This window comes from Ornithorhynchus anatinus, chromosome 14 (genome assembly GCF_004115215.2).
Source record: "Ornithorhynchus anatinus isolate Pmale09 chromosome 14, mOrnAna1.pri.v4, whole genome shotgun sequence".
Taxonomy (NCBI): Eukaryota; Metazoa; Chordata; class Mammalia; order Monotremata; family Ornithorhynchidae; genus Ornithorhynchus; species Ornithorhynchus anatinus.
The window spans coordinates 41,980,459-42,008,297 of NC_041741.1; the positions used below are offsets into that span (position 1 = coordinate 41,980,459).

A 27,839-nucleotide genomic window follows, 5' to 3' on the forward strand; every position below is an offset into this window, starting at 1 on the left:
TAACTCTTCTCAACCCTTCCTCTCCACTCTCTTCCCCTCGTCTCCCCAACTTCTCTCCCCAGCCCTGATCGAAGAGGCAGCCATCTGCTCTGCAAACTTGGAAGGAAAAGCGTAGGTCTGCATGCATTGGAAATTGGAAACGGTTCATGACAGACCCAAACCCCCAGATTAAACCCCGGGGCCTCCTAGCCTGAGGATGGTGGCTTGTAGCAGTTCTTGGCTTAATGTGCCCAATTCTGATTTCTCCTGAGACTCACTGATAGCAGCAGCTGCTCTTGGCCAGTAGAAATCATGTTCTGCAAAATGTCTCCGCAGCAAGAGCAAGGCGTTGGTCACGGGAAGGTAGCATGTATTGGCTAATGTGCTGTGGTGGCCAGCATCGATGTCCCACATGGAGAGGAACAAAAGGTCACGCCTTTTAACTTGTCCTAGGGCAGGAAGGGATTGTGATCGAACCGTTCAACTCTGGAAGAGCTTACTTCCTGCAGGTGCATCAACTAGCAAAATAAAATAATAATGGAGGAAAATCTGCTTTGAAGCTCCCCTGCCTCTCTGGCAGAATGGAATAATAATAACAATGATCATGGTACTTGTTAAGTGCTTACCATGTGCCAAACACTGTTCTAAGCACTGGGGTAGATACAAGTTAATCAGGTTAGACACAGTCCCTGTCCCACATGGGGCTCACAGTCTTAAGCCCCATTTTACAGATGAGGAAATGAAGCCCAGAGAAGTAAAGTGACTTGCCCGAGGTCACACAGCGGACATGTGGTGGAGTCAGGATTAGAACCCAGGTCCTTCCGACTCCCCGGTCGGTGGTCTATCCACTAAGCCACATTACTTCTCAATGGAAACCGGATATATGGTTCGAATCCCGGCTCGGCCACTCGTCAGCTGTGTGACTGTGGGCAAGTCACTTCACTTCTCTGTGCCTCAGTTACCTCATCTGTAAAATGGGGATGAAGACCGTGAGCCTCACGTGGGACAGTCTGATTACCCTGAATCTACCCCAGCGCTTAGAACTGTGCTTTGCACATAGTAGGCGCTTAACAAATACCAACATTATTATTATTATTATATGTAGAGGGAGGGGAAGGTGGTTATGAAATGGACCCAGCCCTGAACTCCATGACATCGTCTCCCCTTCCCCCTCTCCCTCAGTGAGCATCACCTTTAACCTGAGGGGAGCAGAAGTTGGTTTACTTTGCTCAGATCCTTCTGGAGCGAGAACAGTTCCTAAGCTAATTGGGGAAGGTGGATTGAAGACCCTTGGTCTTTTTTTTGCCCCTTTCATCTATCCCCCACCACCGCCTCAATGGAAATGATTCTCCTCAGCCTCTAATTCCTGAAACCAGAGAGGAACGTCTAGAAAAATGTCTAGAGACTTGAGAAGCAACGTTACCTAGTGGATAGAGCCTGGGTCTGGGAGCCAGAAGGACCTGGCGTCTAATCTGTGCTCCACCACTTGTCTGCTGCGTAACCTTGGGCAGCTCACTTAATTCCTCTTTGCCTCGGTTACCTCATCTGGAAAGTGGGGATGAAGACTAGGAGTCTCATGTGGGACATGAACCGTGTCCCCCCGATTAGCCTGCATCTACCCCAGCACTTAATACAGTGCCTGGCACATAGTATGCACTTAACAAATACCATTACAAAAATTAAAGGAGTTAAAGCCACAGTCCCCACGTAGATTGGAAGGCCACTTCAATCACGTCAACATCCCAGCACTGCCTCCATCCACTTCCCACTCCTACATCCCCAATTCCAAACCGATGTAGCATGACTGTGCACGGAGGCCTGAAATCCTGCCCTGAGAGCGCAGAGCAGACGCAGGCTCGGCCCATATTGGCTCCGATCAATCAGTGGATGGTATTTATTGAGCAGATGCATTGGTTCGGAAACACAACTGCCATTTCTCACCTCAAAGAGCCACCACCAGATCTGCCAACGAGATGGGAAACTGGCTTACTTTTATGCACTGGAAAAGCCCCCAGCATGAGGTGGTGGACTGCATTCCCAGACCCTGGAAAGTCCCAGTTCCGGTCATCCGGAAAGGGATATGGGAGAAACCCCGGAGCAGTGCAATGTAGTCTACATGCAAACAGCAACCTTTTCAAAACCTTGTGGTGGATCAGTTCCCGAACAGGATTTCCACTAGGAAGCATGGCCTAGTGGATAGAGCACGGGCCTGGGAGTCAGAAGGTTATGGGTTCTAATCCCAGCTCTGTCACGTGTCTGCTTGGGCACGTCACTGTACTAAGTGCTTTGGAGCGTACAATGCAGCAGAACCGGCAGAGATGTTCCCTGCCCACCACGGGTTTACAGTCTAGTTTGAAAGAAATAACAAGGAGATGGGAATTCCATCTGGGGGTACTTCGGTAGGGCCCGCTTCTTTGTGGGAGAACTTTGGATGACAGGAGGGAAGAGAGGCTATTCTAAGAACTTGGGGTAATGGGGATCGAACACCAGGGTGGGAATGAGGAGAAAGTAATGGACGGTAAGGCAGGGATGGGGACTGCCCAACTCTATTGTACTCTCCCAAGCGTTTAGTACAGTGCTCTTCATCAGACAAGCACTCCATAAATACCACTGATGGATTGACTGAAAGGTGACTTATTAGAAGAGCAGCGGGGAGTGCTGAGGGGAGAGGGGAAAAGGAATGAACCTGAAAACCAAGGTGAGAATCGAATTTGCCATTGAGCGATCCCTTTTTAGGCTCCCTGGATTCTAACAGAGCCCGTACTCTTTCCCACAGATGTACCGAGGCTTCAGCAAGATGCCTCACGTGCAGTACATCTACACGGAAGCTTCTGAAAGTCTTTGTGGGCTGAAGCTGGAGGTGAACAAGTACCAGTACCTGCTGACAGGTAAAGCTTCTTCCGCACACCTGAGAAACCCTTTTTCTGTCAAGGGACCTCCCCACCCCTTTGCTGTGGATGCGGAAAAGAAATGAGTGAAGAGCAGCGTGGCCTCGTGGGCAGAACACAGGCATTGGAGTCAGAAGGACCTGGGTTCTAATCCTGACCTCTCCATTTGTCTGCTGGGCAACCCTGAGCAAGTCACTTCACTTCTCTGTGCCTCAGTTACCTATAAAATGGGGAATAAGACTGTGCGCTCCATGTGGGACAGGGACCGTGTCCAACCTGATAAGTTCGTATCAACTCCACAGCACTTAGAACAGTGCCAGGAACGTAATACGCACTTAAATACCTTTTTTTTTTTAAAAAAAAGGAAAGTGTATTAGTGCCCTTGCAGGCCGTAGTGTCTGCAGAAGGTGCTCTGGAAAGGAAAACTAGCTGAACCCAGCTACTCTAGGCATGACTGAAATTCTCCTCCCCTTTTAGCATGACCTGGGTACACAAGTAAATATTTACATCGCACTGACTTGGAAGGTGGGGTTGTAGGTTACGCCCCGACAAGCCTACATTAAGATCCACTGGCTATTTTAAAAGAAGGCGCATTACATTTTGCCCTCGCTTCATATCTATTCCAAGGAAAAACATTATGTTGGATCAGATAAAGTAATTCTAGCCAAAGTCACTTGGGGCTTTTGGCAAGGTTTCTCTTCTGGGAAGCAAAGTTCAACATTGGTGGAAGCCAGCTTGGCAAAACTGAATTCTTGTTGTAGGCAACCCAAACAAAACTTGGTTCCCCAACAGTCAAAGCACGAGCTTTGACAATGCATAGTCTTTGAGCAGAGCTCGGTAGCCCATTTTCTAGAAGGGCTAAGTGGAAGGGCTGCCTTCCTACCAGGGCCAGATTAGGATGATAATTAGGATCAAACCGCCATCTCCTAAACCATGCCACCTCTCCAAAGCCCCCACCCATCCCAGTCAGATGATTCACAGTTATAAAGGAGCGGGACCTAGTGGAAGGAGCCTGAGCTGGGAGTCAGGGGGCCTAGATTCTAATCCTTCCTCCACCACCTGCCTGTTGAGTGACTTAGGGCAAGTCACTTCACTTCTCTGTGCCTCAGTTTCCTCTCTCTGGGAAATCTACACCTGTTCTCCCTCCCGCTTCACCCGTGACTATGTCCGAATGGATTGGATTGTACCTATCCCGGTGTTTAACACAGTGCTTGGCACAAAGGAAGCATATAACAAATAGTACAACGATCGTTATCCTTAGGCAGAGGATTTATCTCATCTATTCATTTCTCCTTCCTTTCCTCCCCCAGGCCGTGTTTATGACGGGAAGGTGTACACTGGCCTGTGTAACTTCGTTGAGCGATGGGACCAGCTGACCCTCTCCCAGCGCAAAGGCCTGAATTATCGTTACCATCTGGGCTGCAACTGCAAGGTAACGGCGGTTGTCGGGCCGGGGAAGCAAGGGGTCTGCCTGTGAGCTCGAGCCCAAGGTGAGGATTGTCCTGCCAGGCTGCGCTGCCGGGGAGGAGACTGTGTCAGCGGTAGTAAATGTAAATGATGTAAATAGGGGGGAAGGAATGTCTTTTAGCTCCTCTCTTGGAAAAGATGTGGTGCCCATTGTGTATTTAATGGACAGTGGATAGCTTTAGCCTTGAACGAGCACAGGCCTACGAGTCAAAAGGTCTAATCCTGGCTCTGCCACTTATCTGCTGGGTGACCTTAGGCAAGTCACTTCACTTCTCTGAGCCCCAGTTACCTCATCTGTAAAATGGGGATCGAGACTTGGAGCACCACCTGGGACAGAGACCGTGTCCAACTCAGTTTGCTTGTAACCACCCCAGTGCTTAGTACAGTGCCTGTCACATAGTAAGTGCTTAACAAACATCATAATTATTATTAGCATTATTATTGAAATGGTGATGAAGGCTGTGAGCCCAATGTGGCAGATGGACGATGTCCAACCTGATTAGCCTATATCTACCCCAGCGCTTAGTACAGTGCCTGGATCCTAGTAAGTGCTCAACAAATACCACTCTCATTGTTGGCCATATATTAGCCAGTATCACAAAGCTTCAGTTGGTAAAAAGCACTTCTAGGCGGAATGAACCACAGCGCGGCTGAGAGTTAGGGCTGGCAGTGGGGGCTGACTAAGTTCAAGGTTTAGGATCCGGGCTCAGAGAGCGTAGGAGGGACAGATCTCCTCTATAAGTCTCTATTTCAGGTCTTCCTCACCCCAGACTTCTACTCTGAAAGGGCCGCTTTCTTGCTGGGCATGCGATGTGGGTTGGGCTTCCGTCTGAACGAGCCTTGCTCAGACAAGCAAACACCTGCTCCTCTCAGACCTCAAGCCCAGGACCTGCAGGGGTCCCGGGAGAGAAATGAATGAGCCATTGAGGATTTCCTCAGGCTCCAAGAGCTCCTCTTGTCTCGGGAGTTAGGGGACAAGGAAAGACCGACCGGATTTTTACCTCTTCGTGTAAAAATCACCACCGTGTTCCCCGGGCCCAAAACATACCTGCTGCCCAGCGCTTAGAACAGTGCCTGGCACATAGTAAGCACTTAAATACCATAACTATTTTTAGTTCATCTTTTTTCAGAGTGCTGACTTCCCCCCCCACTCCCATGCTGAAAAAAAATAACCGGTCAAAACTAAATACATTTCGGTAAACTGCAGGGACTTTTGAAGCTTCTTTTGAAGTTCGCTTTCCTTTGGGGTCCTAGGTGTAGAGGCTGGCAGCGGAAGGAGTGATCTGAATAGCGTCAGCTTTTCTTCCGGGCCCTTACCTTTCGTTTTCTGTCACGGCAGATCAAATCCTGCTACTACCTGCCTTGTTTCGTGACCTCCAAGAACGAGTGCCTCTGGACGGACATGCTCTCCAACTTCGGCTATCCCGGATACCAGTCCAAGCACTATGCTTGCATCCGGCAGAAGGGAGGTTACTGCAGCTGGTACAGAGGCTGGGCGCCTCCCGACAAGACGATCATCAATGCTACAGACCCCTGAGCGCCTCTCCCCTCCCCCTGTCTCTTCCCTCCCTCTTGGCAGAGCTTCCCTCGGACACTAACTCTTACCAGATGATGATGACAATGAAAATTAGTGCCTGTTTTCTTGCAAATTTAGCACTTCGAACACTTAAAGAAAAGTCTATGCCGTCATACTGAGTTTATTGTTAATCACACTTTTTATTTCCTTCTTTTTGGTTAGCTACCACCCATTTCCCTCAGACATGTTGTTCTGGGGATTTAGGACGGCATGCCAGAAAGAACAAGGAGCTTGTACTCCTCTTATCAGTGTCTATATAATCTATATTTTTTTAGGAAAACAAAAATCTAAAAACTATCCCAGTTGGGCATTGTAATCTCTGCTCTTTCACCTCCCTGCCCCCTTCGCCTCAGTGCGCAAATTACACGAGTCATTTTCTAAAGGACTAAGGGGATGGCGATTGGTTGAGGTCCATAGCCCGTTGGCCCCGGAAGAATCTGGGCCATTTTTTTTAATGTAAAAGATATGGGATTGGACTACAACAGCAGGGGGAGAATCTGGATAGGTGGGTGAGAGAGAGAAAGAGAGAGAGAGTGTGTGTGTGAGAGATAGAGAGAGAGAGAGAGAGAGAGGAGTAGAGTGTGAGTGAGTGCGTAGAGTGTTTTGACTTCACCCACCTGGGTATGTTAAAGAAACTGGCAAGTAAGCATCCCTCTTTTCTAAACTCACTTTCTGGAGGAATCTAACCCCATGTCAGAATTCCTGAGCCTCCTGAATATAAAGAGTTAAATCTCCGCCTGAGGCCGGGGGGGCAATTATCCTGCCTTGAAGAGCAGACCAGGTGAAGCTCTGAGATTAATGTCTTTACTTTCCTAAACCCCCACAAGAATTGCTCCTGGAAATTCTGTGGTTTATATTTGGCAGGAAATCTGTCTCATGTACGTTTTAGAAAAACACTCATTCACACACACACACATACACATGCACACACATAGACACACACACACAGTCTACAAGATCTAGTTAAGTAGAGCAGATGGGGAAAGGGAGACGGGCTGGAGATGAGTGGAGTTTTGTTGCCAACTAGTATTTAGCTCAACTAGAGAATGTGCTCATATACACACATTCATACAGACAGGGATATAAGCTAATTTTTTTGGACAGGACCCACAGTTGTTTGTTGATAAAACTAAGTCAATAATTTAATCTTTTTTTTGTGTGTGCGGGGTGGGGGGGGAAAGGGTTTAAAAATGGAAACCCTGACATTCCAAGTTGTTGAACTGTTTTTTCTTCCCTAATTAAATTTTAAACATTGAAACTCCAGCACAGTGCCTGTAGCAGCTAGACCCTCTCCCCACACACATTCTGTGGTCCCCAGCATCAGCGCCTCTCTAGGATCAGTGGCAGGCTCAGGAGACCTAACAGATGGGCGTTAGGATGGGTTGGACTGAGAACGGGAAGAGGTGAAAAATCCTAGTCCATCGGGCAAGTTCATTCCCTTGCAGTTCTCATTTTCCCAACCAAAGAACTCCATCTGGTCCCAAAGCTCCTCAGACTACAATTATTGGAGGCCCTGGCGCTGGGATTTTCTGATTCCTGGTGCTCCACATTAACAATGGCACCAGCGGGATGGTACCTGGGGATTCGTTTCGTTGGCGGCTGGAGGAATTTTTTTTTTTTAAAGAAAACTATAATATAAATTCTCTAAATAAAATTATTTTACGTTTTAATGTTGATAAAGAGGAGTTGCTGACAGAATGGGTGACAGTGTATATTTTACAGAGTTGGGGATGGTGACACTTAACATGATTTTTTTTCTTTTTTTTATGATTATAGTTATTTATCTTTTGATTCTTTGTATCTTCCATTCATTCCACTTAGGAACTAGAGCTGCCTCGGTTTGTCATTTCCCCCTCAGATTCATCGGACGAATGACACCTAAAAATACAGTCTGGCCTCAGCGGCCTGAAAGAACCCGATGGTTCAGATCGTGTGTTTTGGGGGTTTGAGCCTTGGGGGTTATTAACCAGTAAAGACACATCTGCCAGTCCCCTCTCACCTGGAATCAGGCATCTGGCATAAAAGGCATTCAAATGTGCTGGGGCAGAAGAGAAAGAATGCCTCATGGGGGGAAAAAGTACCACCTTGTTCTTGTTTGACGAAGGAGCTGCTGCCCACAGTCGATAGGGTTTTGTCAAGGCTGACAACTGACGTTTCAGAGTGTTGCTGGGATTATCTCTGAATTTAGCCCTGACCCGGTCAGGTGGTTGTCACTACCCCAGAGGCCAATGATCCAGCAACCATGTGGGTCCAACACCACGACTGGAGCAAAACTGGGAAAGGAATCACTCAATCGGGGTTTCCTGCAGGTGGAAAGAAGGGTGAAATGACAGAAATTTTTCCCATTCAAGGGGAGGGAGAAATGGTGTTTAGGCAAAGAACCGTTTGCAGAGAGTTGTGAGAGGGCAGCTTAAGCTTTTCGTGAGCTCTAGCTTTTGTGTATTTTTACCTGTTCACTTACTGTATATTGTTATGGTCTTTTAATTAGCTGAGACACTTTGGAATTTGAATTAAATTATTGTGGCTTTTTTGGCTAGCTCATATGTCCTAAGTAGGCTGTAATATTTCCGCACCTGGTCGAAAAAACGAAACAAAAAACTCCACACGGGCTATCGCTTTCCTCTTCCAAACTACAGGGGATGCCGGGGGACGTCAGCTCGGCAAGTGGGTGGGGGCGAGACAGCAGTGCTTCACCCTCTGCATTTGCCGAGCTGCGGGCAGTAGCCCAGGCCGGGTTGAAAGAAGGTGCCGTCATGTGTTCGGTCCTGAGGGGAACTCAGGAGGAAAAGAGGTTCCTCTTTTGTTCTAGGAGGCTTGTAGGCTTTACACGGTTGGGGACAAACGGCCTCCAACTGTTGCCCTCTCAGCCTCAGGCTCCGCCCAGCCTTAATCCCTGACCCTCCGCTTAGAGTTGCAACAAAGAAGGCCCGTAGTCAAAGACGGAGGGGAAGCCCCCTTGAATCATTCTTTCCCCTCTGACGAAGCCCAACCCACCGGTACATATAATCACACCCCCTACAAACTGAGCAGAGGAATCGAACAGAAGATCTGACTCCGAGTTAACTGTCAATCTGGCCAGACTCCTCCCTAACTGAGAGGAGCCTGCGGTGAATCTGCTCTTCGATCTATCATCCTTCCTGTCATTCACCTAAACCACCCACCCCGAGACTGGAGGCACTAGAAAGAAGACGGAGTTCTTGGTGACCCTAAGCTAATAATTGGGGATGGGAGGAGGGGAGAGGGAAGGGGAGGATGCTAGCTACAGGAGCCCAATTAGAAATACACTCCCCCAATTCCAAATGACCCCATCTAGGAGGATTTCATGACTTGGGACGTTTTCGTCTTCTGATTGTAACATGTCCTTGGCTTGAAAACTGTAATGTCTTTCCTTCCCCTTGTTTTTCCCCTCCAACTTGTGGGTAGCACCTAAGTGTTTGGCTGCTGGCTATTCAAAAACCTAGACTGAAGTACATTTACAGGGAAAAAAAAAAAAGCCAATTTAAAATCTGGATGGCTCTGGCAAAAATTAAACTACATGGTTAATCGACGGCTTCCAAATCAGACGCAACTCTGCAGGGGCCCACCTTCTCATGGTGGGAAGAGAACGCCGCAGAAAAGAAATCCACAAAAGTCCGTTTTAGCGCTTTGGGGCACTGGCTTCTCAGAGGCCCAGGTATCTCCAATTTTTCCATGTAGCCAGTGGACCGTCCTTGAGTCGCAGAAAGTTACGGAAGGGAAACCACCCAGGAGAAAACCTTGTCTGGAAGGAATGTATTTGTTGCTAAATTTTGTAGCACTGTTTACAGTTTTCCTCCATGTTATTTATGAATTTTATATTCAGTGAATGTATATTGTCTTTTAAGGTAATGTTGCATAATGTTCACTTTTTATAGGGTGTCCTTTATTCTAAACAGTAAAATGGTTTTATTTCTATCACAGACATTCCGTCTCTTGCCTCACTTAAGTTCTTCTATTTCTCTCCTTCTGCTTAATACAAACATGGGAGGTCCCTGGAGACTCACGTTTACTTTGCCAAAAGAAGCTTCTTAGCGATCGTACAGTGATCCCTCTTGGCCGGAAAAATCGCCAGCCACCTTACGCTTCAAGCGGAGTTAGGAGTCTCTGGAGCCGTCCCGTCTTGCTGAGAATCCCCTTACCCCCAATGAATTGCTTTCCAAAATTTACCATTTCCTCCATACATCATGACATCTGACCTGCTACATGGTACCTTAACCAGAGTTTTCCTGAGAGAACTGGCTTCACGGAAGATCGGTGCAGAGACTTTTCCCACAGCTATTATTTCCCAGCTTATATTGTTTTCTTTTTCTTCCCCGATAATGCCCTCCGCCCTTCCAAAGGTCCCTTAAAATGGTAACGATATCAACACTGCCGCAACATCAGGCAAATTTACGGCACTCCCGGAGTCCTCCAGGCTCCCCAGGCTCCCCTTCCAAAGCGTGATTAAAAAGCACCAAGAGTACTCACCATCTGTTTATGGTTGGGGAAAAACGTCTGCTCCACAAGAGGAAACTTCTCTGGACCCAGCGAATTGAAGATCTTAATGAGTTGGGAGAACTGAAAGAGCAGAAGAGAGAAGGCTTACTAATTGTTCGCCCCGCCACCCATTTGAGGTGATCTCCCTGACCCTTGGATGACCATGGATTCTCCCAAGTCACTCTCTCCCCTCCAGCATAATAATGTTAATAATAATGTCGGTATTTGTTAAGCGCTTCCTATGTGCAGAGCGCTGTTCTAAGCGCTGGGGTAGACACACGGGAATCAGGTTGTCCCCCGTGGGGCTCACAGTCTTAATCCCCATTTTACAGCCGAGGTGACTGAAGCCCAGAGAAGTGACTTGCCCAAAGTCACACAACTCACAAGTGGCAGAGCCGGGATTCGAACCCATGATCTCTGACTCCAAAGCCCATGCTCTCTCCACTGAGCCCCGCCGCTTCTACCGTAACAGCATAACAGTGTGCTACCGTCATCGATCCCATTTCCCATTCATTCATCCCTTCCCGCATTACATTTCTGAAAAATAAGGAGCAGTATCTGAGAAGGGCGAGGTTGGAAGAAAGATATGGCAGAGAGGTAGACTACCAATGAGAAGGAAAGAAAAGGACAAGTGGAGACTCGTAAACGGAGGGAGGAAAGGACTCTCAGAGGAGTAGGGGAAGAGGAAGGGAGTGTTCATGGGAGAACAGAATGACAGAGAAGAAAAGAAGGGAGGAAAATGACAGCACTGAACTGATCTGAGAGACAAATCTTAATTAAGCCATCTCGATTAGCATTCTAGACAGTAAACTCTAGTCTGCAAGCTCTCTACACTATAAGACTGTCTCTAGACTGTAAGCTCATCGTGGGCGGGGAACGTGTCTACCGACTTTTTTATTGTACTATCCCAAGTGCTTAGTACAATGCTCTGCACGCTTAAGTGCTCAGTAAATAGCATCGATCGAGTGATAGGTCTCAAAAAAGAACCTGTAACTGACTGACGCTGGTGGATCCCAGAAAGGACTCCTGGTGAAATCTGAACGGGAAATATTTGCTTCAACACCCGAGAGTTCCCTCGTCTCCTTCTCTATTTACGGTTCCCTGATTACCTGTTGACCCTCTATATTCTCCCGGTAGAAACCCTGCCGGTTGGATTTCTTCAGTTCTCTTACCGTTGGCTTCGAAGTAAGCTTAAGGTTACTGAAGGAACAAAATGGTATTTGGCCAACTCTGTGGACAGGTACCTGCAGCTTGGTCCATGACCTGGGTTCTAATCCTGGCTCTGCCAACTTCCCTGCTGGGTGACTTGGGGCAAGTCACTTCGCTTCTTTGTGCCTCAGTTTCCTCATCTATAAAATGGGGATTCGATACCCGTTCTCCCTCCAACATAATAATAATAATGTTGGTATTTGTTAAGCGCTTACTACGTGCAGAGCACTGTTCTAAGCGCTGGGGCAGATACAGGGTCATCAGGTTGTCCCACATGGGGCTCACAGTCTTCAATCCCCGTTTGACAGATGAGGTAACTGAGGCCCAGAGAAGTGTCGTGACTCGCCCACAGCCACACAGCTGACGAGTGGCAGATGCGGGATTCGAACCCGTGACCTCTGACTCCCAAGCCCGGGCTCTTCCCACTGAGCCGCGCTGCTTCTAGACTTTGAATCCTATGTGAACATAGACTTTGAGTCCTATGTGGAACAGGGCCTGTGACCTACTCCAGGCTTTAAAACAGTGCTTGACACAAAACACTTAATAGATGCCGTGATTATTAAATACAAACTTTCTTCCTTTTCACTAGCCCACCCTAACCCCAGAGGATTAAAATGAAAAAAATAAGAAATGGGAATCTGTGTACTACTTGTCCGGCACAAACCGGTATTTACTTCAAGCATGTGTCTATTTTCAAGACGGATTTAGTTCTTGTGGAAAAAAGATTTTCTGCATAGCAGTCTGATCCACATCTGACGGACAGTCAATGCGGTCTCAGTAAGGCCCATTAGTAGAGAGCGAGAAGCAGCGTGGCTCAGTGGAAAGAGCACGGGCTTTGGAGTCAGAGGTCATGGGTTCGAATCCTGTCTCTGCCACTTGTCAGCTGTGTGACTGTGAGCGAGTCACGTCGCTTCTCTGTGCCTCAGTTCCCTCATCTGTAAAATGGGGATGAAGACTGTGAGCCCCACGTGGGACAACCCGATTCCCCTGTGTCTACCCCGGCGCTTAGAACAGTGCTCGGCACCTAGTAAGCGCTTAACAAATTCCAACATTATTGACAAGCAGCATGGCCTGGTGGATAGAGCACGGGCCTGGGAGTCAGAAGGTCTTGGTTTCTAATTCCGGCTCTTCCTCTCGTCTGCTGTGTGACCTTGGGCAAGTCACTTTACTTCCCTGTGCCTCAGTTACCTCATCTGTAAAATGGTGATTAAGGCTGTGAGCCCCATGTGGGACAGGGGCTGTGTCCAACCCGTTTTCCTTGTATTTACTCCAGCACTTAGTACAGTGCCTTGCACATAGTAAGTACTTAACAAATAATGTTATTATTGTTATTATTATTAACAACCCTCAAAACTACCGCCTTTGGTCGAGGTCAGGGCATTGCCTCTAATGGACAACTGACCTATTCTGGAATTTTACTGTGATCTGTTGCTGAATTATAACTTCCCAAGAGCTTAGTACAGTGCTCTGCACACAGTAAGCGCTCAATAAATACGATCGAACGAATGAATGAATGAGCTCGGGGAGCTGGAAGTGCCTCAGGTAAGCGATGAGATTAACAAGTCATCCTGAGAACGGGCACTTCACTCTCGCTTCAGTTCTCTCTCGAACCCGGGTGAACCTTTCAACGTTTTTGCAGCTTCCGTTTTCCTGGTCTTCTTTCCAGGTCAGATGCTTTCAGGCTTGAGCATGCAGGCCCAGGGGCCTTAATGATAAAGATAATTGTGGTATTTGCTAAGCATTTACTGTGTGCCAAGCCCCATACTGGGCGCTGGGGAAGAAGCAAGATGATTGGCTCATACCAAGACCATGGCTCACACCAAGTTCACAGTCTAAGTAGGAGGGAGACAATTAATGAATCCTCTTTTATAGTTGAGGAAATTGAGGCACAGAGAGGTTAAGTGGCTTGCCAGGGGCAACATAGTCTGCAAGTGGCAGTGGAACCCAGGTCTCTGATTCCCAGGCCTGGGCTCTTTCAATTAGATCACGCCGCTTCCACTAAATTAAAAAACATTTAAACTACGTGACGAAGGGAAGGGTATTTTCAGGCCAGACACAGTTTGCCGATACAGAAAAAGGTTGGAAAGAATGAAATCAAGGTTTCTTCCTGTATTGATCTGGTTCCCTAGAGAGGAGGGGAGCTGGCTGGCAGAGGGGCGGACCCTGGCAAAAAGCAGCACGGCCTAGTGGATAGAACCCGTCCTGGGAGTTAGAAAGACCTAGGTTCTATTCCCACCTCCCCCTCTTGTCTGCTGTGTGACCTTGGACAAGCCACTTGACTTCTCCGTACCGCAGTTACCTCATCTGTAAAATGGGGATTAAGCCTGTGAGTCCCATGTGGGACGTGGACTGTGTCCAACCTGATTAGCTTATATTTTCCCCAGCGCTTAGTACAGTGTCTGGCATATAGTAAGCCCTTAGCCAAGAGCAGAATAAAACAATTGAGCCATACAGAGGACAAATAACCAAATATTCCTTGAAGGCAGCTGGACAGCATGTCCCTCTTCTCCAGGCAGCCACATGCTAAAGATGTGCAAAACCCAGCAATCCCAGCCAGGTCTTCCAGAGAGGCTTTGGGAGCTCTGGAATCTCTCTTTCCCAGCATCTGTTTTAATGGTGAACCATGCCCCGAGTGGCCCTAGGAATCATATAATGTGAACCTGAGCTGATTGTTAATGGATAAAGTTATGGGCTGTACCACGCTTATTGGGAATTCTGGAACAAGGCGTGCTAAGGAAAATTTTCCTGGGTGGAGGGTCTAGTTTTCAACTATTTAAACACATTTTTAGGGTATTTATTATGCCCTTCCTATGGGCCAGTCACTGTTCTAAGCGCTCTGGTAGATTCGAAGTAATCAGGTTGGACACAATCCGTGTCTCGCATGCTTCTCACAGCCTTAATCCCCATTTTACAGGCCCAGAGAAGTGACTCGCCAGAGGTCACACAGCAGACAAGTGACTGAGCCAGGGTTAAAATCCAGGTCCCTGTGAGTCAAGGCACCGGGCTTCTAACCCCAGATTTGTCACTTGCCTGTTGTGTGACCTTGGCCAAGTCACTTAATTTCTCTGTGCCTCAGTTTCCTCATCTGTTCAGGAGGGATTAAATACCTGTTTTCCCTTTCTCTTGTATTGTGAGCCATATGTGGGGCGGGGACTACGTCTGGCTTGATTATCTTGCCTCTTACCCGGTAGTTAGTTCAGTGAGCATTTAAGAAATTCCACAATTATTCTTATTATTAGGAGCCTAGACATGAGCCTCATAAAGAGAGGCTCATTCTCTTCCCCCTTGGCTGCGTAGGCTACAGATGCCTTTCTCCTAAAGGGAATACCTCACTCAATGAAAGAAGCTTCCCATTTCTATATCTAGAATGAAACTTAATATGTTACTATTGGACAGTGTCCAACCTGATTATCTTATATCTACCCCAGGGCTTAGAACAGTGCCTGGCACCTAGTAAGCACTTAACAAATATTGCAATTATCATTATTAACATTAGCATTGTTAATGCATGAGTAAAGGGGTTTCATTCTGGGGGATAACGGAGCAGGGGGTAAGGAGTGGGGATCAGCTATGATTCTGCACCTCGTTTAGATGCATTCAAATCAAAGTTGTGAGGAAGACCCGTGCCCTGAAGTATCATCTTTGAGGATTTCCTTTTGGGAAAAAGAATCATCTGCCACTGGTTCCTAGGGGTATTTGGGAAGTCATATAACCGCCTAGGCTCCATCCAAGGAAGTGAACTGGCTAAGCATGGTTGGAAAGAATCACAGAAATGCTTTAGTCAAGTCAGACCACCAAACGTCAGGGCAGGATACCGGCGTTTTCCTCAAAATTCATTTAAACCTTGGCCTCACTGGCTGGGGTGGGTCGACGGGGTCACAGATATTTGGGGACTGGGCAGGCACAACCAAGGAGCCACAGATGTCAAACAGAAACTACTACCTACCACCCAGGGTTTGCTGCAGAAGTTGTAGATGGAGTACAGAGAGTTCACACTGGGCAGGCCGCCATACTGGAGGCCGATGATCAGGCTGCGGAAGTCTTCCCCAAGAGTCATGCTGTAGGCATGTTGTCTGACCAGGACAAAGTCGGGCTTGAAGGATCTGAAATGAGATAAGCAGGGGAAATATTTTTAATCATCCCAAATAGTCAGAGGTGAATTTTCAGGTGAGGAGTGTGGCCTTCCATGATTATTTCATAAAGGTAGAGTTGTGAGTCAGGCATTTTCCTCTCAGAAGTGTTGCCTCAGTGAAAATCACACAGTATAAATCATCGAGAAGCAATTTAAAATGTATACATATATACACACATGCAATTCTATAGGGTGGGGGACCATCTCCTCACGGGGTTTAATGTTGGTATTTGTTACGCGGTTACTATGTGCAGAGCACTGTTCTAAGCGGTGGGGAAGACCCAGGGTAATCAGGTTGTCCCACGTGAGGCTCACGCTCAGATTAAGGTAACCGAAGCACCGAGAAGCGAACTGACTTATCCACAGTCACACAGCCGACGAGTGGCGGAGCTGGGATTCGAACCCATGACCCCTGACTCGCAAGCCCGGGCTCTTTCCACTGAGCCAAGCTGCTTCTCTGTTGACACAGTTGACACTGTGGGCTCAAAGCCTTTATTTTCATTAAACTGTCTTTTAGGTAGGGTAGGCTCGCTCTCCCCTTGGGAGCCAGAAACAGATCCAGAGATACTGAGTCCACCTCTTGCATCCGGCAAGTGAATGCCCTTCCCTTCTTCTCCCTTCCCTCTCTTATAGTTTCCCGGGTCTTCCCCTCTTATCTGCCTCCTTCTGCCACCCTACCTCTCTTTCCCTCTCTGTCCCCCTCGGAGTCTTGCTCCTTCGCCGTTTCACCTCAACGTCTCACCCTAACTCCACCCCACATTCACCATTCAGAGTCGGCGTCCCCGTCTACGTGAACGCATACGCCCTCACTTCTGCGATAACACGTGTTTTCCATATGCTTTCTGGCCTGATCCTTGCGAGGGAATCAGGGAGCCCTGGCCCAAGAAATGGTTGCGTGCACGTGTCCGGCGTTGGGAAGGGAGGCCAGTTGCTACAGAGCAACTCTTCCGTAAAACCGGGGTTTGTGAGAACACGATGCTCACATTGCTGGAGAAGCGGGTGTAAATTTGTTTTCAGGAAGCCGATCATTTTGCTGCTGCCCAAGAACATTGGTCCACAGGTCACCAATTTCCTGGAGACGAACGGATGAAGCCCCTTTATAGCCCCCATGGTTACTCACTAAATTTAAATGGAGAAGGAGGCTCTTAAAGGACAAGATCGATGCGGTTTAACCAACTGTAGAAGAGAATTGGTTCTTGCAAAAGAAATATATCCCTCCTCTATTCTCTTGTCTCTTCTCCTCCTCCTCTTATATTTCACAGATACAAATAAGGCCCTGGGACCTGGGTTCTAATCCCGATTCCGCCACTGGTCTGCTGGGTGACGTTGGGCAAGTCACTTCACTTCTCTGTGCCTCGGTTACCTCATCTTTTAAATGGGGATTGAATCCTACTCCCTCCTACTTAGACTGTGAGCCCCATGTGGGACAGTGTCTGTGTCCTACCTGATCAACTTGTATATAGCCCAGTATTTAGAACAGTGTTTGGCACAAAGTAAGTGTTTAACAAGTACCATAATTATTATTATTTGACTTGCTGTAGGTCGAACATTAGACTGGGGCCCAAGCCAGGGTTACAACTCCCTTTATTCATCCCTCCTCCCACCTCCACAGCACTTTTGTACATATCTGTACTTCACTTATTTACAGACTGTAAGCTCGTTGTGGGCAGGCAATGTATCTTTCTGTTTATTGTTATATTGTACTCTCCCAAGTGCTTAGTAATAATAATAACGTTGGTATTCGTTAAGCGCTTACTCTGTGCAGAGCACTGTTCTAAGCGCTGGGGGAGATACAGGGTCATCAGGTGGTCCCACGTGAGGCTCACAGTTAATCCCCATTTTCCAGATGAGGGAACTGAGGCACAGGGAAGTGAAGTGACTTGCCCACGGTCACACAGCTGACAAGTGGCAGAGCTGGGAGTCGAACTCATGACCTCTGACTCTGAAGCCCAGGCTCTTTCCACTGAGCCAGGCTGCTTCCCAGTCCTCTGCACACAGTAAGCGATCAGTAAATATGATTGAATGAATTAGAACTGTGAGGTTCCTAACTCCTTATGCCACCAGATCAGATTACATTTATCGGATGCTTACTGTGTGCAGTGTACTGTACTAGGCGCTTCGGGGACTGAAAGCTCTGCTCTGCCACTTGTCGGCTGTGTGACCGTGGGCAAGTCACTTCACTTCTCTGTGCCTCAGTTACCTCATCTGGAAAACGGGGATTGACTGTGAGCCTCACGTGGGACCACCTGATGACCCCGTATCTACCCCAGCGCTTAGAACAGTGCTCTGCACATAGTGAGTGCTCAACAAATACCAACATTATTATTATTATTATTATGAAAATACAACAGAGTTGGTAGACATGTTCCCTGCCCACGAGGAGCTTACAGTCAGTCAGTCAATTAATCGTATTTATCGAGCGCTTACTTGTGCAGAGCACTGTACTAAGCACTTGGGAGAGTACAAGATGATAATAGACACGTTCCCTGCCCACAGCAAGCACACAGTCTTGAGGGGGAAGAGGAAAGAAGGGCTTAGACAGGGAAGGCTTCTTGGAAGAATTGTGCCTTCAATAAGGCTTTGCAGTTGGAGAGAGTAACTGTCCAACGGATAGGAGGAGGGAGGGCGTTCCAGGCCAGAGGCAGGACGAGGGAGAGAGGTTGGGGGCGAGATAATAATGTTGGTATTTGTTAAGCGCTTACTAAGTGCAGAGCACTGCTCTAAGCGCTGGGGTAGATACAGGGTGATCAGGTTGTCCCACGTGAGGCTCACAGTCTTAATCCCCATTTGCCAGATGAGGTAACTGAGGCATAGAGAAGTTAAGTGACTTGCCCACAGTCACACAGCTGACAAGTGGCAGGTCCGGGATTCGAACCCATGACCTCCGACCCCCAAGCTCGTGCTCTTTCCACTGACCCACGCTGCTTCTCTAGATAGACTGGATCGAGGTACAGTCCAGAGACCATCTTGGACCACGTGTTGTTGAAGTGTTGGCAGTATTTTAAGGCCCATGGATGGGATTGACTGGTCCTCAGACCAAACTCCTGATATCCTGTGATTCCCTGGCCACCACCTCATCCCCCAAACCAGCTTTATCCCTAAAGAAGTCACCACTCTCTGGGAACCAGAGGACACATCTACAGCAACCTCCCGTCTGCACGGAAACACACCAGCCGCGTTTAGCCATGGACAGACAGTCTCAGAAACAATGGGATAGGCACCGAAAAGGAGAGATTCTTGTGGGCCACGCTAACCTCTAGGAATTCTTCTTGGAAATTTTTTTAAAAACCCCACTTGTTATGGTCAGAATTCATTGTCGCAATGTAGGACAGTAATGGTGCAACAGATGGAATAGCAAAGGTTTTTTTGGCAACAAGAAAATTGGATTCCTGAAGGAAGCCCACCATGGAGGACAGACTGAAAGCTGACCCATTTTTTTTTTTTTTATAAATAACATTTTTTCTTCTCTAAAGGGGAGCACCACCTAGAAAGTAGAAACCAGACCTACACTGTCTAACAACTTGAGGGAATGGAAGGGCTTGGGGTTCCCTAAGCAGCCGAACCCAACTCACTGGACTCCTTTCGTTTTAGCCCTTTCCCTGCAGGGAACCACAGCCCAGACCCCCCAAAAAAGAGCGACTAAAAAACAAACCAGAATCCATGCGGCTCCCCCGGCGCCAGCTCTATTAGAATACGATCAGAGGGAGTTACTTTTTTATGTGCTTCAGTAGCCAAATGGTTTCCAGCTCAGTGCATCTCTGGGCTTGGCGGGCAGAGGAGAGAGCATCAGATTCAAAAGCTCTGGCGACCCAGAGGCGATAAGAAGAGTCAAAGAGCGATCTAAAACTTCCAGAAGGAAGATGCAAGGAACGAAGCTTCTTCCCTCAGAACAGTAATAATGATAATAATAATAAAAATAGAGACACTGATAATAGTGGAAAGAACACAGGTCTGGGAATTAGAGGACCCTGGATTGGTTCTAGTTCCAGCTCTGTCACTTACCTGCTGTGTGACCATCGACAAATCACTTCACTTCTCTGTGCTTCAGTTCCCTCAACTGCAAAATGGGGTTTCAATACCTGTTCTCCCTCCTACTTAGACTGCGAGCTCCACGTAGGATCTGATTATTTTGTATTTATCCCAGTGCTTACTACAGTGCTTGACACAATAAGTGCTTAATAAATACTACTGTTGTTAAAATTATTAATTAAGTGCCTGCTCTATTCCCAGCTGTGGGGAAGATAAAAGAGGAACAGGTCAGACGCAGTCCCTTTCCCCCCCCCCCCCCGCATCGGGCTCATAGCCTGAGGGAGGGTGGCAGGGGGGTGGGACAGGTACTTAATCCCCCTTTTCCTGATGAAGGAACTGAGGACCAGAGAAGTTAAGCGATTTGCTCAAGGTCACACGGCAGACAAGTGGCAATCCCTGGACTCCCAGATCCATACTTTTTCCACTCGGCCACACTTGAACTGCTTTGCGTTCAAGCGGGGAAACTAGGGTGTTGGGGAGAAAATATAAAGGAATTTCTGCTCTGACCCATCTCTGCCCTGCCTGGAAGGTCATAGAAGGTGAAAATCTCAGGCCATCCCAGAGTGGCCTGGGTCCACTCTGGGAAAGGAAGAGGCCCAGGCTGTTCTTTGGGAACTATGCGAATGTGGGGTGCATTGACCGGACCCCCTTGATCCACGGGATTGTGGGGATTTCAAACGATTTACCTAACTTATCCCTGGAGTCATGTGTCATTTTTAACTCCTTGAGGTCAGGGGTTGTGTCTGTTGACCTTCTTATACTCTCCCACGTGCTTAGAATAACACTCTGCACATACTAAGCACTCAATAAAACCGCTGACTGATATGTCTTGCACCTTATCCCCCTGTCTCGGGCCTTCCTTCAAGTCCTTCATGTCTCCTTCTCAGTGCGGTCAAGGTGTCTCCTGAAAAGGTAACGATGCACTTATCCAACATTTTGGAACAACGAAGGACTCTCTCCCTTTCTCAGTTAGATGACGTCGTTTATTTTTCACGCCTCGGCAGCAGAAAAGCATCTTTTGATCCTCAGACGGCACCTGCACCTCGGCTTTAGGCTGCATCTGGATTTCCAGGTTGCTTCGGTTTAAACCAGCTAGGAGATGGCTGTTCAGCTTTGGTAAGCCATTCTCCATAGCTGCTGTTAGCACCCAAGAGGAAAACGAGAAAAATATATAATTAAGCCGAAAGATGTGACAGGCATTACGTTGTCGGTGCCCCGGGCGGCGGTAGGAGGCAGAGGGCCAAAGGCCGAATGACTTTTAACCACCTGAGAAGTGTAATAATTCCCTCAAATATCCAGCGCCTGGGGCATCAGGAACCAATCTTGGCTGAGTTTCACCCAAGAACTAAGTTAACCATTCAGCTAATGACAACACTGAAAGCCAATTCAAGAGCCTCATTATTCTCTGTTGCTTGACAGCTATTTCATAACTGTTCCATGTTCCCTCATTAAAGAATTATGGTATATGTGAGTAGAAAAGTGTTTGCAATTATTCTGATTTAGATCTTATGATGCAATGGAAAAAAAACCCAACATTTTCCAAGAAGGATCCAATTATGCATTCGAAGCCTTCTTGCTTTCTCCACTGGCCCGGCATTCTGGACTCACTTTACTGGCATCTTGCTTTGCCTTTGGTTGCTAAGTTGCCGAGGCCCAGGTTGAATTGGACATCGAATTTGATACGATTTGATTTTGGTATTTGTTAAGTACTCACTCTGCTTGAAGCGCTGGATTAAGCGCTGGGCGTAGATACAATAAAAGCAGATTGGACAGAGTCCCCGTCCCACAGTATAAGAGGGAGGAAGGGAGACAAGACATTTTATTCCCTGTATACAGATACGGAAACTGAGGCCCAGAGAAGTGAAGTCCAAGGACACAGAGTAGGCAAGTGGGAAAGCCAGGATTAGAACCCAAGTCTCCTGTCCCCCAAGCCCACGCTCATTCCACTGGACCACACTGTTTTTCGTGTGTCTTAACGACACTGACCCAAACGAGGAGATTCTCTCGATTCTATTTATCGCCATTGTTCTCGTCTGTCCGTCTCCCCCGATTAGACCGTAAGCCCGTCGAAGGCAGGGACTGTCTCTACCTGTTACCGATCTGTACATTCCAAGCGCTTAGTACAGTGCTCTGCACATAGTAAGCGCTCAACAAATACTATCGAATGAATGGAAAGGAGAGATTTGCTACCCTGTTGTATTGTTTGTTTCCCTCAGCACAGTCAGGCTGAAAAAAGTTCGATTGTGGTGATGGATTGGGATTTCAAAGGTGCTCTCTAATTGGCCCGGGGACGTATCAACTGGCAGCTGTAGTCACCCTCTGACTCCACCACCAGCCCGTCCGTCCCATGAGGCCCTCCCAGAAGTTGCCCAGGGCGGCCACGCCGCTTCGAAAGGCAGCGTGGAGACGCGACTAGAGCACGGGCCAGGGAGTCACAAGGTCACGGGTTCTAATACTAGCTCCGCCGCTCATCTGCCGTGTGACCTTGGGCAAGTCACTTCACTTCTCTGTGCCTCAGTTACCTCAACTGTAAAACGGGGATTGAGACCGCGAAGACGGGGAATGTGTCCAACCCTATTGGCTTGTATCCACCGCAGCACTCGGTACAGTGCCTGGCACATAGTAAGCGCTTAACAAATACCACAGTACTACAAGACGGGGGCTGGTGCTAGAGGGGCGGTAAAGCCAATAATAATGTTGGTATTTGTTAAGCGCTTACTATGTGCCGAGCACTGTTCTAAGCGCTGGGGTAGACACAGGGGAATCGGGTTGTCCCACGTGGGGCTCCCAGTCTTAATCCCCGTTTTACAGATGAGGGAACTGAGGCACAGAGAAGTTAAGCGACCTGCCCACGGTCACACAGCTGACAAGTGGCCGAGCCGGGATTCGAACCCATGACCTCTGACTCCAAAGCCCGGGCTCCTTCCGCTGAGCCACGCTGCTTCTCTAAGCCAAGATGCCCTGAGATGGACCGTTGTCAAAGGCTCCCGGAGGGGGCTAGCGGCACATGACACACTTGTTTGGTTTGTCTGGAGCAATTTGACTCACACTTAATGCCGGGTTCCCCTTGAGAAGACTTGGGCCAAACCAGATTTTTCTCCCTCCCAAAAAAGAGAGAAGAAAATTATTCCAAAAATGCTTGCCCCGCATAGACTCAAGCTTTGGGCTTTTTCTCCACTGATTACTCTGAAAAAGGAGGCTCAACACGCTGAACTGCAGATGAACCAAGACAGGAGAATGGATAAAACAATCACTTACAGAAGAGCAAGAAAAGGAAAGTAAGGCCAACAGGAGACTACGCAGGTTTTAAAGATACGATCAGGGATTGTACAGTGATGGGAGATGGCTCTGTGCCTTCGGAGAGAGCCCACCAAGAGGAAACGGACTTCAGATGCCAAAGGGGAAGAGAGGTAAGCCTAGACATAAGGAACAGCTTTGTTAGGGCCTGGAAGAAATTAGGCATGGCCTAAAAGAAATCAGATTGCAGACGAGGAAGAATTTCTATAAAAATGAAAAATACGACCAACAAAACTGGCATTCTGTTTTGGTGGGGCATCAGCAACAACACTGAGGTGGAAAAAGCTGGGGCAAATTTTTGCAGGCCCGAAAAACAACAACAACGTGCAGCTTATTTGCAGAAGCTTCACGCAAGCCCGCTGTGGGGTTGATAATACATAGGAATGAGTTATCGAAGGAAGCAGTCAAATGGTTTTCCCAAGAAGCTTTTGGAAGAAGAACATACTGGAATGCAGCTAAGGGTTGTTGCGCCGAAAGCAGATGCCAAGAGAGGTTAATGGAGTCGCCTTTTCTGGAGGTCTTTAAAAATAGACACTCCTCATCAGTCTGGGGTTGTTCAAGTGTGGTTTGGATTAGATGGTGACCTGTAGGGTCACATCCAGTCCCATGATCCTCCGCAGGAATAGGGTAGTTCTTTAGAGGAAGAACTTAGAGAGGCAGCACCAAAAAGAGTAACCAGGCCTAGCCAATAACCACTGCTGCACCCAGATTGATTGATGGGAGCCGACTGCTGCGTGGCAGTCTTTCCGGATAAATCCCGCTGCCTGATAAAAACCCACAAATCCCTCCTCCCGGATTAAAAACCCTCTTTTTTCTAGTAACGGTATTTGCTAAGCGCTTACTGTGTTCCAGGGACTATGCTAAACACCGGGATAGCTACAGGCTAATCAGGGTGGACACGGTCCCTGTCCCACGTGGGGCTCACAGTCTTCATCCCCATTTTGCAGATGAGGTAACCGAGGCACAGAGAAGGGAAGTGACTTTGTGACATGGTCACAAAACAGACGCGTGGAGGAGCCGGCATTGGAACCAGGTCCTTCTGACTCCCAGGCCCGTGCTCTAACCGCTAGGCCACACCGATTCTCTTCTTTGGGCTGTTCTCTCGCCAGGAACTGGGGCCAAGGATCCTAAAACTAATGTACTCAGCAGAATCGATACTCAAATTCCCCATCTTTCCGACAGACTATCACGTTCCTTGTGGGCGGGAGAACAGTGGTTGGCACATAGTAAGCGCTTAACAAATACGATCATCATTATTATTAATAATAATAATAATAATGTTGGTATTTGTTAAGCGCTCACTATGTGCAGAGCAGCGTTCTAAGCGCTGGGGTAAATACAGGGTGATCAGATCGTCCTCCGTGAGGCTCTCAATCTTACTCCCCATTTGACAGATGAGGGAACTGAGGCACAGAGAAGTGAAGTGACTTGCCCGCAGCCACCCAACTAACAAGTGGCAGAGCCGGAATTCGAACCCTTGACCTCTGACTCCCAAGCCCGGGCTCTTTCCACTGAGCCACGCTGCTTCTCATAATCAGAACTACTAACTCTACTGCACTGACCCAAGCAGTTAGTACAGCGTTCCCCACAAAATAAAAGCTCGATAAATACTATCTACATCCAAAGAGATCCGTAAAGCTTGCAGATTACAAGAGAAACATCCCACTCCCAGAAATCGGAGATGGAAGTCAGCCGCAGCTCTGGGGCGAGAGCACTCAGATCCAGTTATATCGTACTCTCCCGAGAGCTTAGTACAGGGGCTGTGCACATAGTAAGCGCTCAATAAATACCAGTGGTGGACTGACGGATGGAATCGGGCAGAACGGGCAAGTCTCTCGTCTGCAGGGAGTCGGTGCTGTGACAGAAACAGAGCCAAAACCTGCTGCAGGGTTTTGCTCTTCACCTTCCCTGGGTAACGGCGATTTCAGCTTTTTGGCAGCCGCCGCCACTCCTAATGTTTCCCCAATAACTGCCAGCATCCCGTTCGCGCGTCGGCTGCCTGCCAGCTGCCGCGGAGGCGAAGAGGGACATTATTCATGTGGGAGATAAGTACCGGCCGACGAGAGAGGCGGTTCCTCGAAGCAGCTGTTGAACAGCAGCAATTGGAATGGATGGAAGAAAAAGGCAGGGATTGAGGAGGGAAGGAAGACTAGAGACAGAGAGTTAGAAAGAGGGAGAGAGAGAGAGAGAGAAAGAGAGAGAAAGGCCCTTGTGTTGTAGATAAAAAAAACGATAGTAATGACAGGGAGACGACAGAGTTGGTTCACCTCAAATCCAGGAAGACTTCTGGGAAAAATAGCGAGAGCCTACGGCTGACCAAACCGCTTCTCAACATCTTCCCCCCGCCCCAACAAAAAAGGCAAACAACCTAACCTATGAGTTATTGAATTGGAACTAAGACTACACGGTAAGTGAAATTAAATATTTAGAACAAGTCGAAATGGTTGAACTCACTTATCAACTCTTTCCATAGAAAACCCCACCTGATGGAAGTGTTTTTCCATATACCAAACAAATCATTTTGCACTCATTCAGGGCAAGCAGGCCTGCTGTACGTCAACTGACATTAAATGCCCTGTCACGGGACACCACTGAAAAAATCACTGGTTTCCTCACCCACATAGTGCTTAAGTGTTGATTATTTCATAAGGGACAAGCAGGGTCCTCCCTTAAGTCCCATTTTCCTTCAAATAGTACGTGGGTTTCTGAGAGGTCTGCTCCGTTTAAAGGGGCCCAGGGCATCGTCTCTGTATCCGCTGGGAAAGAAGGGACGCGAGATACGGCATCCAAGTGGAGCGGAAGACTACCAGGGATGCTCCTAGACCACCTTGGAGACCTGCTGGAATTCATCAACTCCCATCGTGGGTAACGAATACCAGTGGACATGAATGAATGGTGGTTCAAATACCAGTGGAGGTGGGAAGATGTAGAAATAATCTGGGGCTCCCCAATCTGCCAGCGCGCGAATCGGTGAAAATCAGGGAAACGTTCTATTAGTAGCAATGCAGTCATGGTTCCTGCCGACATTTCCTTAGCACGGCTTTCAGTCGGTCGATAGTATGCATTGAGTGCTTACTGTATGCAGAGCACTGTGCTGAGCACTTGGGAGAGCGGAGTACAGCAATACAACAGGCACCGTCCCTGCCCACAACGAGCTCGCAGTCCAGATGGGGAGACAGAAATGAATATAAAATTAAATTACAGAGATGTACGTAAGTGCCGCGGGGATGGGAAGGGGGACGGATAAAGGGAGCAAGTCAAGGCAACACAGAAAGGAGTGGGAGAAGAAGAAAGGAGGGCTCGGTCAGGGAAGGACCCAGGTCTTTCTGACTCCCAGGCCTGTGTCTATCCACTAGGCCATGCCGTTTCTCCTAGTATTTGCCCAGTGCTTACTAGGTGCCAAGCATTCTAAGCATACTAAGTGCTGAAGTGGATATAAGATAATTTAGCCAGATGCAGCCTGTTCCATATAGTGCTCACTGTCTAAGGGAAACAGGTATTTTACCCCCATTTTATACACGAGGAAACCGAGTCACAGAGAAGTCAAGTGACTTTCCCGAGGAAAGTGGTGGAGCCGGGATTAGAACCCAGGTCCCCTGACTCCCAGACCCTTGCTCTTTCCACTAGGCCATGTAGGGGTGGAAAAATAACACACGGCAGTCTTTTCTTTGGCCTCTCAGGAGTGTCTCCAGCTGCTCAGAGTAGGAGGAAAGGGGATGACGGGAGAAATGTGATAAGAGACCTTTCCTTCATGACTCTCTAGGGCCCCATCAGCTATAGCATCACCCGCTCTCACCTCCATCTGCAGGCCATAGACTAAGAGAAGCTGGTGTCCTCAGTGTTTGGCCGAGGAAGTGGAAGAACGGGGGTGACGGAGTGAGAGGTGTAAGGTGTGGGCCCGGGGTCCTTGACTCAGGGTCATGGCTTCTCCCGGTCACACCTGGCACCGAAGCAGCAAACTCCTCTATTTAAGGCCGCAGAAACCCTGTTTATGTTGGCACCATCTGAACTGTATGGGAGCTGTTCTCAACCCTATGTTAAATATACAGTGGGCAGTACAGGGCCCCATACCGCATGTGCTCAAGGAACATTTTATGAATCACGGAAACTAACGTGCAAGCTAAAAATATGTGACTTTTTTCCATCTGGGATCCGGGAGCCATTGCCCCCAGGTTGATTCCTCAGTTCCAAATAGCTCTACCTTATAGGGACCTCCAGATTCTGGCTCTCCCGCCCCACTGAAGTTTTCCTAAAGCCCGTGTTAAACTTATCCGGATGACGATCGGATGCCAGCCCGCCCAGGCTCCTGAAGGATGGCGTAACCCAGCCACGTTTTGCCACCCAAGACCTTCTTGGATAACGTTTCTCCAACCTAAACACTCTATACGAATTAGGGTTCAAAGAGTAGAGCGCGTAAGTCGATACACTTAGAATTGCTACCGGTCGTTCAAAGAAAACAAGGTGGGCAGAGGAAACGTTTTAAGAATAAGATGAAACGAATCCTCAGACAAGGTTGCATTTCAATTGAGAACTGGGCGTCAGTTGCCCGAGATAGCTCACTATGACTGCGCAGCCATCATGAGAAGGAGTGGCTCTTTGAGCTAAGGCTTTGAAAGGAACGCGTGACAAGAAAGGAAAGGAGAAAACAGCACCAGGCACTGCAAACGTCTAGGACTTCAAACAACAAGGGGAAGCCTTTTTGTGTCCACCCTGTGGCTGGGACTGTAGGCCCTGTATGGGCCTTTTTTTATGGTATTTGTTAAACACT

General features: G+C 48.1%; 2 protein-coding genes across 4 annotated transcripts in view; one reads left to right on the forward strand and one right to left on the reverse strand.

The window, feature by feature from the left end:
- Positions 1-9,852, forward strand: part of TIMP3 (TIMP metallopeptidase inhibitor 3) — a 55,506-nt gene extending 45,654 nt beyond the window's left edge. For both annotated transcript variants that reach the window (XM_029078856.1, XM_029078857.1), the window contains exons 3-5: positions 2,756-2,867; positions 4,178-4,299; positions 5,674-9,852. In XM_029078856.1, the coding sequence (XP_028934689.1) occupies positions 2,756-2,867; positions 4,178-4,299; positions 5,674-5,871 (432 nt within the window). In that variant the 3' untranslated portion in view covers positions 5,872-9,852. The remainder of the gene's footprint in view (positions 1-2,755; positions 2,868-4,177; positions 4,300-5,673) is intronic.
- Positions 1-27,839, reverse strand: part of SYN3 (synapsin III) — a 337,780-nt gene that overhangs the window by 219,877 nt on the left and 90,064 nt on the right. For both annotated transcript variants that reach the window (XM_029078852.2, XM_029078855.2), the window contains 2 exons: positions 15,560-15,716; positions 10,396-10,485 (listed from right to left, as the gene is read on the reverse strand). In XM_029078852.2, the coding sequence (XP_028934685.1) occupies positions 10,396-10,485; positions 15,560-15,716 (247 nt within the window). The remainder of the gene's footprint in view (positions 1-10,395; positions 10,486-15,559; positions 15,717-27,839) is intronic.